At 37.5% G+C, this 13,018-nt stretch overlaps 1 protein-coding gene across 1 annotated transcript in view; it reads right to left on the reverse strand.

Moving 5' to 3' along the window:
- Positions 1 to 13,018, reverse strand: part of PRKCE (protein kinase C epsilon) — a 300,404-nt gene that overhangs the window by 52,477 nt on the left and 234,909 nt on the right. The window contains exon 11 of the mRNA XM_054820708.1: positions 2,842 to 2,996. Coding sequence (XP_054676683.1) covers positions 2,842 to 2,996 — 155 coding nt within the window. The remainder of the gene's footprint in view (positions 1 to 2,841; positions 2,997 to 13,018) is intronic.

The following is a 13,018-nucleotide window of genomic DNA, read 5'->3' on the forward strand; positions in this document are numbered from 1 at the left end:
ACGATCATTTAGTATCATCACAGCACTTTCTAAAAAATGCAACCAACAAGCCAAAGCATGAGCTAAAGCTAGTTATTTACTTCCAAAAATATATCTATGTTTAGCTCCAAACAAATACTTCCACATACATGGCTGAAAAAAGATCAGAAGGTATAGCAGCTATTTTGAAACCTGCATTTCCATCAAACATTTTAGTTTATTTATATATTCCCCACTTTCCTTGAAGTATTGCCCACACAAGCAGCATTTCCCACTTTGGAGAATAACCATTAATTTCACGCCACAATGTTTTTTCTACAGATATAATTACACAGAAGACAAGTATTCTTTATTAAAATATCTGAAGGCATGTTAGGTAGTTATGACTGGTAGTTATTCAGGAGCATAGGTTTTCTTTTCTTTTTTTCTTTTCTTTTTCCCCCTTTCCTTTCCTTGTTTGCCAGCTAATAAGAGCTCTGGAGATGTAAAGGAGTGACTTGATCCCAATGCATTTTTAACATTGTAATAAATGATGCAGTGAGGTACAGAATAATCAGGCTGAAAATGTTCTGTGCAAGACAACTATTCTAACATACGCTTGACATCAACAAATGGATTCTCCCAGAGCCTGGCACACTGAATGAATTGTGACATTTTCTTACAATTAATTCTTTTAAGATAATCTCTAACTTCTTCCTTCTACTTGTATTTTATAGAGTAACTGGGATATATATTTTATGAATTGTTGAAGCTCCTAGTATCCCCTGGTTGGGAAAATGAGTTATTCTTACGGACATAACTAAGTCCAGATCCAAAAGCCTGTGTCAAAGCAGAATGCAACTAAATCTGTTCCTAATGTTCTTCCTGTTGCTTTTTTTAGTTTCTGCTTTCATCCTACAACTCATGTTACTTCTTTTGCCTCTTCTGATAATACAGCTAATATAACACGCCATTTACAATTTTAGTGTTTTACTGTAGCATGCCAAAGACACGTCAGCATAGTCTCTGAATCAGAAGTCAAGAGTATCTTGTAAAGTTTAAATTACAAAGCATCATCTCATCAGAATGACATTTCTCTTGGGATCGAAGCATTTTGCCGATAAAAAGCTATAGAAAGAACGCAGGCACACGAAGCTGTTCAATGCAGCTAGGCACCAACACACAGCAGAAGCTACGTATAAGACAAGGGAAAAGAGGGAGAAAAGAGAAAGAGAGGACAAAGAAGAGGATGTGTGTCAGAAGATGGGAGCAGAGAGGGAAGAGGGAGAATGAATGCACACATATAAAGAAGGGGGTTCACAGAAATCACTAAACTGACTGCTAACTACAAAGTTTTCAGGAAGAGGAAATTAGCTCAAGTCTCTGTATGGAAACAAATCCTCAAAATCCTTCACTTTTTAAAGTAGCAATCTTGCCTGTTTCCCTTATGATGGATACTTTTAAATTCTGGAGTTGCCACATTCTACTATCTAAATGTACAAATACATAGCATTGGAAATAAATGCAGACAATGAATAGGAAATGTGATATGGGCGGCAAAGGTAAGAAAGTCCAACCCAGTATGTAAACATCATACCAGTGTTAATAAAAGATGGAGATTAAGACCTGCAGCTAGCAAAAACGTTTTCTAAAGAAAATTGAATTTTTGACTGAAAGACCACTTTCACAGAGATTTATTTTCCTCAGAAGATGCAATGTCCTGCTGTTTGCAATGTCTCTGGAAAGGAGACTCCTTCTCTGAGAAGTTTCCCTTTGAATCCCAGTTGGTGGGAAAGCCAATGGCTCTCATGGAAGTTACGACACAGTGCTGGTTACTAAACGTTTAAAATTCACTTCTTTCTATTTCTAATACTCTTGAGAGCAGCCTTAATATGAATCCAGGGATGTGACAAATTCCACATCTTCATCTAGATGCTTCTGCTCAAGAAATCTGAGACTGCTTGTCCCTGAGATGACTACCCCAAACCAAAACTGATAACCTGAAAGAGGGTGAGAATATCAAGAAAATATCAAAATTCAGTTAGATCCACAGAACTCAGAATTTTTAGTAGACAGCACAGACCTGTATCACAAAACCTGTAAAGCTCTCTGCTTGTGAAAGCCAGTGTTTATCGCAAGCAATGACAGTCTGCTAAAAACAAATAAAAAGAGAGAGGAAGGGTGAAATGACAAGATAAAGCACTTAATAAACACATTGACATCAGAGTGAAAATTTTCAAAGCGATTCCTTACTTTTAATAATAAAAGCCCATCCCTAAATGCATTCTTCACCACAGCGCAACAATATGCACTTTTGTTGTGTGTGTGCATGGGTGTTGAAGATCAGAGATCTGGGGGGGTGTGGTGGTTCAAATAGATGCAGGGCACTGGCAAGCAAATCAAAATTGTCTGCAAAGAGCCCCTTCCTGCTGGTGAGTAAGCCTTCACCCAAACAGTCAAGAGGAAGGGGCATAAGTAAAGCATTGCAAACAACCATCCCGATTGTATCAGAGTGGAGACAACTAGGACAAACAAACTCAGGATGTGGCAGGGAGTTAGAAACCGAGAGGAAATCTATGGCACAGAGAGGAAAGTGAAGAGATTGCGCCGATCTGCGGAAAGGTCACCTCTGGGTCACACTGTGCCAAGCTTTTTCAAAACCGCTTTATTTGGACTAGAATACAAAACTGGCACACACAGCTGGCGACTGCTGCAGAGGCTATTCAAATGTTAACATTCTCAATGATAAATAGCCAAAAAAAGTTCTATGTAAGCAAATTGGAACAAACAACTAATCTAAATTTGGTTGCTAAGAGACAGAGGATTTCAGCCAAAACCAGCCCCAAGCCTCGAGAATACTTTAGTTTTGATCAAAAAAAGTACCTGTAGATGACGCCATGTTGGTGAAGAAACATGAGTGCTGATGTGACCTCTGCTGCATAAAAGCGGGATCGAGGTTCGTCAAATTTGCGTGAGCGCTGGATTTGAAACATTAGGTCTCCTCCATTTACATATTCCATGACGAAAAAGAGGCGGTCCTGAAATTAATTAAACAGTGCTATTTAGCTAATTTCTTCTAGTCACACAAAGGACTACTTGAAGCTACACTTTAGGTGACTGCAGCATTTGCGTCAAGAAATGAAAGAAACAAACAATTCTGAAAAAGGGAAAGCTGACAACCAAAATCCCACAAACCTAAAGAAAACGAGCTAAAAGTCTCAAAGTGAGGAAATGAGAAAAAAGGGAATAGAATCAAAATGTAGTAGTAAGCAACACACACAAATCTCCACACATCAACAAATACATATGGAATTATAATTGATTTTATATAATAATGGAGATACTTAAATGATGCTGTTTCTTTTAAAATTTAGCCATAACAATGAAGAGATAAAGTCAATTCTGTCAACTACTCATGGGCAAATTTCAGGCTCCTTATTTCTTCTCTTATCTCTTACCAGCTACTTTGTCTGCAAAGCATCTTTCCCAAATTATGTAAAAAAAAATTAGAACTGTTAAGATACAGAAACAAGTGCTGCGAATCTCAAACACTTACATATGACTTTTTGAATTGCCTCAAACTCTTATAAGACAATGAAATATAATTACATTATTAAAATACATATCAGGTCCTTTTTATTTTCTTCTGATGCTTATCACTTCATAGTTCAAGTTTTCAAGCCTTATTCCATGATGGAGAACTAGAAATGAACTTTACTTGAGAACAGCAACTGAGATTCTCAGGCAATCACCCCATTTTGGTGGGTTTCAGAAAAAAAATAAATCTAAAAGTTAAGCACTCAGTGAAATAGTCAGAACTAAGAACACCATTAAACTGTGTGCTTGGCATCTTGAACCATTTATGATCTAAACTGACAATGCAGATGAAGGCATAAGCAAAGAAATGACACACATCCACTTGATATAATTTAGATCCTATTTTTTGTAAATGTTTCTTATACATTTTCATAGTTTTCCCTAATCTGTACTAAGAGCCCTAAATCATCAACTCTTTGCCCCTTCACCCTTTGTTTTAAGCCTATTTCCACATTCTTTATTTTCTTACTGTAAAATATCTACATCTATATGCACAAGAGTTCAGACAGAGGTGGAAGTAATCCTCATATGACATGGAGAACAGATTTAAGCATAGACTCCTTGCTCTGCATTAGCTCATGTGACCCAAACATTTCGTTCCTGCCACACAATAGAGAGGTGTGTAAGCATGGTACTTCACCTAAGGGAGCCACTCTCCAACTTTCACGTCACACCACAGTTTGGCTCTAGGTCAGGATGTCTAGTGTGCTGGGATGAAGAAAAAGAGACAATATGTGGCATTGCTTTGGACGAGCAAAACCAATAGAAGATGGAAGTTCATTAACCTCCCACAAGTGAATCCAAGCCTGTAGATTACATAATGTATATATAAGAGTCCAGAAATTCATACATGTTTGCTGTTTGCTCTTAATCATCTACTCTACGGCTCAGATTGAAAGCATAGCACTTAAAAATATCCTTAAACTTAAGCATGTGCATTAATCCTGCTCATTAAGTGCCTAACTGTTCTACTTATCAGGGAAGTTTCCTGGAGGAGGCTAGAAATGTTTGGCTGACTTTTTGCTGATTACAGAAAGAGGATGCAGAAAAAAAACCTTGTGCCTTTCCCCCCATATCTTGGGAACACAGAAACCGCCAGACTGGATCAAATTCAGGATCCAGGCAGACTGGAATTATTGGTAAAACACTACTAAAAACTTTGGTACATTTTCCAACATTTTTCTTACCAATCCCTAGTAAGGAAAACCTACTAAAGAATAACATCAAAGCTTCTAGCTGTATCATACACCCAAAAGAGCATGGCTTTAGAGCCACACCATTGTTCTTTTTGCAACGCTCAATACTACTGATAAGAAACATTCAAAATCATAGTGCAGATCCCTTGATATTATTGTAGGCTTTAAATATCACCTTTGCTTGTTTTAAGCAAAAATATGGGTCCTTGTGCTGTCTCTCTGATTTCTGTCTGGAATTGATGAGAATTACCACCTTGCTTTTAAAAGAAAATCTGATAGCTCTCAGATGGTCTTATGATTTCAGAAGCTAGAGCTTAAGGATAACACCAAATGCAGTCAATTTTGTGATAAAGTCAATCAAAAGCATAGCTGTGTTGGTACCGTAATGTAGCATAAGAGGATACAACAACCCTAAGAAGAAGATGCAGACATTGTCCTTTGTTAGGCTGCTCATCACTGCACTACAGAGCATCTCTGATGAGCTGTTTCAGTACGAGTGTCCCTTTGCAACACATTACCTTAGATTATCTCACATGGATATAGTTCAGTGTTTCAAGTACAAAACCCATTTGGACTGCAGGCTGGGGAGTGTCTGGCTAACATTTGGCTAAAGTAACTTCTAACACTTGCTGAAACTGAACCTTCTTACATTGCTATTTTAACGTTCCCAAAGTCAACAGTCTGGATGTGAGTGGGAAAGGAAGCTGCAATTCACATTCCTCCGAGCAGCCATACTCATTTGCAACATTGCTACCTTTTTCGGTCCCTCTATCACAAGTATAAAACAAACGATGCTGATGCAAGTGATTGTGCTGTGTTTTACAGCTGTGACTCCCAAATTGTGATCCTCAACTTTCCACTGAGCTGGGAGCTGCTGCTCTCAACCGTGATGCCACCACTCTTCCAACTGCTAGGGATGGTGCAAAAAAAAAAAAAAATAGGCTGGTTTACATAGTTGTATAGATCAGGGCCATTTCCTAACATGTCAGGATATACATTGTATCATTTTTATACTAAATACTCTATGTTTGATCCAAACAGAACCAATGTTTTTTGTGACATTCACCAAATGCCTAATTGCTGCTTCTAAATATCAGAAATTGTGTTTAGTTAAAACTTCAAGTTCTTTTATTTTAGTTCAGTCCTTTGTAGGGCATTTCCAGTTTAGCCAAGCAAAACTGTAACCTGGATTGTTTAGCAGAATATCTTGTCATTAGACAGTCTGAACAAAAGCTTTAGCAGCAGCTCCGTTCCCAGAGCTGGAGAGTGCTCTCTCTCCTATCCTCTTTCACATCTTCCTTATTATGCACATCCCATTCTCAATTTGAAGGGGTATTTCTGGCAGACTCTGCAGCTTAGTTGACCACCTCTTCAAAAGTATACCTACTAAACCCACAATTAACAGCTCAGTGATTGAAATTGCGCTGCTGTTGCATTTTTTTGCTGTACATTCATATTTCAAGTTATTTTTCAAGCTTTCCTGGGTACACATTTCAGCTTCCTAATAAGAGTTCACAGGAAAAAAAAAAAAAACAAAACAACAAAAAACCCCAGTTTGAAAGTTCTGTTCTATGTTTACAATGAGTCTGGGAAAGAGCTTGATTTTGAGAGGAAAAAAGTATTAATTCTCACCCACTAACACGGAGTAAACAATAAGATGCACAACATGCACATGCATGGCAGTCCAGAGTTTCAACATTAGAAGGTACCATCCTTTTTGATGAATACAATCAGTCTCTACAAAAACTACTTTCTTAAAACTACTCTCTTGTCCTTCATTGGTCAGGACAATGACATGGTCAGCTGGGACCCAAACGTACATGAAAAGAGGACGCGTGAGAAGAGCGAAGGTTTTATGAATATGAGCTGCGATTGGCAAGTCCATTTTCCTCCTGCTTCCCATAACCTCAACAACAACAGAGACACTATTTTGATTTTTGCTGCTTAAACTTTTTTTTTCCCAATCTTTCACGAAAAGTTATCAAAATATAGGTTCCTAACACTCTATTTCCTTTATGTCATAATGTATGCACACGTGCAGAGTGACCCAATGAGACCTTTGTGACTTCAGTGCAGAGAGGATTTCATCCTCAGGCAGTAATTGTGAAACAACTGTATTATGCCTGATTATATGCATCTTGCTACATGTATCACCAGGATGTATTCAAACACTGAAGTGGGGAATATAAAGTCAACGCCCTACAAAATTATGCATTATTAAGGGACAAGACAGTGTTTACTCAGTTAAAAATGAGATACAAGGTATGACTTTATCATTGATAGTGTTCCAAAAGAAAATTGAATGGGTTTGGTTTGGACTGCATTGTTTTTCAACTCAGTTTTCATAACATTTGAGAAGTATGTTTTGATGAACAAAATAAATGTAAAGCAGTCCTGGGAACTCTTTAATTATATAAACTGAAATAAGAGGCCCAATCACAAACAAAGACATTATAGATTAATCCTCTCTTGGCACCTATAAAGCAAAAAAAGCACTGCAAAGTAAGTCAATATGTTTTCTGAAGTAATTAGATTCTTTTACAGGGTTTATTTTAGCCCTTAATCATACCTGCTTTTTCCTTGAATTTCTCAAAAGGTATGGTTGAATGAGAATACTTAAAGTAATAAATAAAAAGAAAAACAGAGCAGGGAACATGGGTAATGGAATTTACAAGCAAAGTGGACATGCAATAAACAGGCTAGAAGTCAGGACAAAAAAGGTTCAAGTTCACTCTGTATTTCCACAGTATTTTCTGACTAGACTATGGCTTAACTACTATACTGGAATGCATAACTGCCTGTCTTAACATCGCTATTATTCCAGTCTCACCTCTTGATTTTCTTAATTGAGATACTCTCCTGCATGCTTTATGTTTTCGAAACTGGACTCTAAAAGCAACCTCTCTTCTAGTCTCTGTCCCTATCACTATCTGGAGAAACACGCTTGTCACTTAAACTAGAAACCTTGTTTCATCTTCTTTCTCATTCCACTCCTTTAATTGTGCCCCAATTTTATTTTTCATCCTCTTTGACATTCAAAATAGCCACCCTTTAGCTCTACAGTAAATCCTTCTAATTAATCCTTTACTCTTTATTCTGATAACTGTCATAACCTTACCTCTTCAAAACCGTTCTCTGATTTTTAGTTTCATTTATATATGTTTTGTTAACACTAGCCTATATATGATATGCACTTCCTGCCAGTTTATATTTGCTTGTTTTTAGATGTTATGAGTTCCATTGGATAGAGCTTCTACCTTTTGTTTCTTTTGGAATAATGTTTAAGTTTTTAATTGGGCAAAGGGGGGTGATTTCCAGAAACATCAATACTAATAAACTCTCAGGACATAACAGACTCAGTCCACTTCCTTTTTGTGGAGGTGTGATTAATGATCAAGACCTTCCTACTAGTAAGGCCAGATAATCTTGTCAATCAGTTTTGATTTAACAGATGACACTATACATACAGTCTATTAGTTGTTTAGACGTGGAATAATACCATTGTTGAGGAACAAGCTTCTACGTAAACCCTGTATGAAAGCTTAGACATACACTTTGATGTATTGTTTACCTTAATTATTGTGTAGCCCTCAAAAGATTTTTTTTAAATTGTTATCAGTCATTAACCTGTCTGTCCTTTGTTTGTTTTCCAATTAAAATCTCATTAACGTTAGATTGCAGCTTAAAGACAATCCATTGATAGACATAAGGCCAAGTGCAATTATCACTGCAATCTTGCAGTCTGAAGAGTAGAACCTTTTTTTTTTTTTTTTTCTTTCAGATGACTCCTACCAGCTGGGGGACCCAACATGTGGTTCAGAACAGCCTCATTACTGGCATATTACAAAACAAAAATAAATCATCCAATCTGTCTCCCACTTTCAAATCTCAGATGTGCATCCACGCTACAAGCCTGAGAACAAGCCTTTTCACTATTCGTTTTCGTCTCCCACTTCAACCCTTGCAACACTTAAAACCAGAGAATTGAGGAGAGGCATCAAACATGGACTCCTTAAGTAAAATTCACGATGGATAAATCTTACCAACCTACTCCAACTACCATTCTCCCCTTCATTTATGTTTACATACAACTGGCCGTGAATAAATTCTTCCTGATTCTCACTAGCTCCCTAAATGAAGTTCTTTGTGTGAATATACTTTTTTCCTCCCAATTTCAGAAAGTTGTATTTGAATTAGATTTCTGCAGAGGCTACTGAAAATATCAAGAAAACTAGTATGTGTATTAAATACAGGTAAATTTAAATACAAAATAGTTCATATCCTAGTAGAGTACTGTTACATAATGGAATCTGTTTAGCCACTAAACTTGTTGCAAAACAAAAGTCAAAGATATAACTTTTATTGCACAAGAAACCAGACAAATATATTACAACCTTGGTATGCTCTGTAAGATGATATTTTATTCATATCATGCATGTATGGAATTCTTTTCCAACTAGTACAAAACTGTGATTACTTAACTCTTTTTAAACAGGATGCTCAAACAGTTTGTTTAAAATTACCGAAAACTTCAGCAACTGTCCCACCCCTCAGAACTTGAATAAACATTTCCTGCTTCTGCTGGAAATTGCACAGGCACACTGTACACAAAACTATCCGCAAACCTTCAAGACCCTGAGCAGAAGACTAACCAGGATGGCGGATTCATCTTCCACAATCCCAGCATTAGGAGGGACAAATATAAAAACAGGAGAAAAATCAGGTACAACACTGAAGAAAACAACAAAAAGCTCTCCCCTGTTCATTAGATTCCTTTTGAAGTTTACAGTAACAATCTTCAACAGGACACTATGACACGTTATCTGTCTCTGATTTCAGTGTTTATACTCAGGGCTAATTGTGTTGTTTTTCCTGTTTTGTATCAGTGCTTTCATGGAGTTCCAAATAAGAAGGGAACAATTTCTATGAATCTCACATTTCTTGGAATAAATGCCCTGTACATAGGAACTGCTATCTTAAATATCACATAGGATATTTGCATCTTCCACTTAAAAAATGCACGCATTCAGATTTTGTATTTAAGGATTTTTTTTGTCAACCAGACACTCCAAATTTATCAGAAGTTGATGAATATTATTATAGCTAGGGACTTCTTGTTCAGTTTTACTCAGCATTGACCAATATTCAATTTCAAATCCAGTTTTTGCCCTTGAAAGAGTGACCTCAAACTTAAGACATAGACCCAAGAGAATCAGAGAACCACCCAAAACTGGATAAAGAAGTCTCACAAGGTCACCTAGTTTATCCCACAGCTGACAGGCAGGATCAGCTGTACCTAAGCCAAGGGGAACTAACCTTTTCAATGCTGCAAGGCAGTCTCTGGGCACTGTGAGCCAGCGATCTAACCATGAACTTGAACGCCCTGCTGAGCGGACTCCATTTGGCCCACAAAGACCTAGGAAGCAGAAGGGCAAGTGGGTTTGTCTGCACCCCATTGCAGCGGGGTCTTCTGCTGTGCCAGAGATGTTCTGTTCCCTTCTCAGTCCCCCCGTCAACTGCAGAAGCCAGTAGTGAATAGTTCCTGAAATTAATCTGATCAGCTCTCAAAAATCACCACTGATAAGCATTCCTTGACCTCCACTGGCAGTCTATTTCAGTACTTAGAGGAAATACCACTGGGAACTCTTTTCACTGCTGCAAATCATTTGTGTTACTTCTGGTGCTTACCTTACTCAAAGTATCAACTCCTAACTGTGCTGCAAGTTATATACTACCTTCAGAGAAACACTTCAGTGCTTTCCACTTTTGTTTCTCATGCAAAAAACTGCATATTGATTTTTCTTGATTTTAGAAAACCGATCACAAAATATTTCTAGTCCGTTCATAGAGACTCCAGACATTATGTCAATGGAGAGCCTGTGGGAAAAAAAACACTTTTAAAGTCTTGAAAAAGATTTCAAGAATAGCTGGCTCTCCTTGAGACACTGAAATAATTCTTAAAAATCCCTCTCTACCCTATCATACCATACCATACGCAGGGCCCGAAAAAGCTACAAATCAAACACAATTAGTTTCCAAACAGTGCTTTCAGAATCAGTACAGAGGTTCTCAAAACCTTTACACTGTATTACTGTAAAGACTTGCATTGTAGCATTTACTCATCTATAATGTGAGTTGCTGGAGAAGGGTTTTAAAGCAAGATATTTGTCTGAGATCTCTAATCTTCATAAAGCAGACCTGGTATGTCGCTTTTGTCATGGGAGATTTATGTTGCCTCCCTGCGGAATATCAATTGATACTGGAACAGAATGGAGTTTTTAACATGTTTTTCATGCCACTAACGCATCCCATAGTACTGTTCAACACGGAAGAAATATGGCTAGTGTATGTACATTGAGATAAACTGCCTGGCTGGAGGTGGGGTCTAACTGTGTACCAGCATTAGGTCACAGAACTAGGGAAATTACAACTTACAATTCAAAGTAGGAAAAATTAGCCAGGACCTCATGGACATCACCTATTCTTTTCAAGAAATGTCAAGGGATGATCAGGTTTTACCTGGACTGGCTTTCAAGAAGGAAGTCTTGTTTAATGATTTTTCCAAAGACAGATCCAACAATACTCTAAAACTGACCAAAATGAAGAGAAACCAGTGTGTCCCAAATTCATACAGAGTGAAAAAAGGCACCATTTGGTTATCCCCTGAGAACTAATACTTCTAGAAAAGTTTAGCTGATTGTTTCAATTATTCAAACAATCTAACCCCACATTACTGTGGCCAGCAAAATCCACTGACTTTGATGTCACTTTTGAAATGTACAGGTCTTCATCTGTACCATAAATTTTGGAATATGATAAAATATGGATATGAATAAAATCTATACCCTAGAATCTGCAACTAACAATCATATGCATTAGAGTAACAGATGAAGGTGATGTCCCTTAGACAGAGCTTTTTCCTGTATAATTTATGAATACTTGATGTTTAATACAGTCTTCCTACTGTTTTTTCAGATAATGAATTCTGTCAGATTACTATCTGGATTGAATTTACTATGCATTGGATTAGTTGGTGTATCAGGCTCATACTAGGGCAAATAAAAAGAAAATATGGTTCAAAATTTCATTAACTTTGTTTTTAAAAAAGATAAAGTTTAGACTAATTCAATGCAGTACAGAAACAGCAGGTGGAGAGTTGTCAGCCTGCTCTCCATGGAGCGTTTTACTCACCAAGAATATGACATATGATTCTAGCTCTACTTGAGTTTCTTGAATAGACCAAAAATTCATATTAAAACTCTAAAATATTATCATGTGAGTGCAAAGATTTTCTTTTTTTGTTTTTGTTTTTTTTCTTCCCCCTTTAAAAAAGAATTACAACTTTGATTTTTGTTCTCAGTCACTAAAGGATATGCCTTCTGTGTATGTGAATGTTTTCTGTGACACCTGTAATACAATATCTAATATTCTGACACAGTATCTACAGGGCTTAGTGGTGAGACTCTCTTTAGCTCAGACGGGGTTTACGTCAGCATTAAATTTTTAATGCTCTAATATGTGGAATTTGTTAGCTGAGGGCATGCAATGAAGATGCAGAACAAATTATATGCATTGCCATTTCATCAGCCTGATCCCCTACCATCTAACCTTAGAAATGAACTGAAACAAAAAGACTTCTAACTTTGGGAAAATCTTTAACCCCAAATTATCCTGGAGAGATACGTGTTCTGTTGTCACTGGATTTTTCCGGGAGTTGTTGCAAATCTTTCAGTCTCTGCCCCAAGATGCAGTGTTGGTAGCCATAAGCTCCACAATGAGCTTGGGGAAGGACTGCTGCTCCCTGGGGCGGCAGCCCTGACCCCTGCCTGCTCCCTGAAAGCCCAAGCAAGCCCCGAGAGCATGGACTCCAGAAGTGTGCCAGCTGGGGTAATATGCTCTTTGTGCCCTTCCTCTTATACAAGGGAGAAACACAACTGGAATCCTCTGCAGAAATGGTGTGTTTTGTAGTTCTAGTCACTTCAAAAGGGGTATCAAGTAGGAAAAGCTTCTCAGGCCATTTCCCTAATACCTTCATTTGATGACAGATAAGCTGTGAAAAGCGCCTTTTATGAAATTCTTTGATCTCATCTTCTTTTGGTGTTGTTTGGAAAAAAGAACTGTTCTGGTGAGATAATTTTAAAGACCTCTCATTTAATGGCCTGATGCACATGGCAGAAAACTGTATCAAGCCTGCAAAACGTCATTATGCAGAAAATGTTACAATGTGCAGGCAGCTATTAATATTCCTTTGTTCTGATTCTTATAGG

The sequence above is a fragment of the Grus americana genome, chromosome 3 (genome assembly GCF_028858705.1).
Source record: "Grus americana isolate bGruAme1 chromosome 3, bGruAme1.mat, whole genome shotgun sequence".
Lineage (NCBI taxonomy): Eukaryota > Metazoa > Chordata > Aves > Gruiformes > Gruidae > Grus > Grus americana.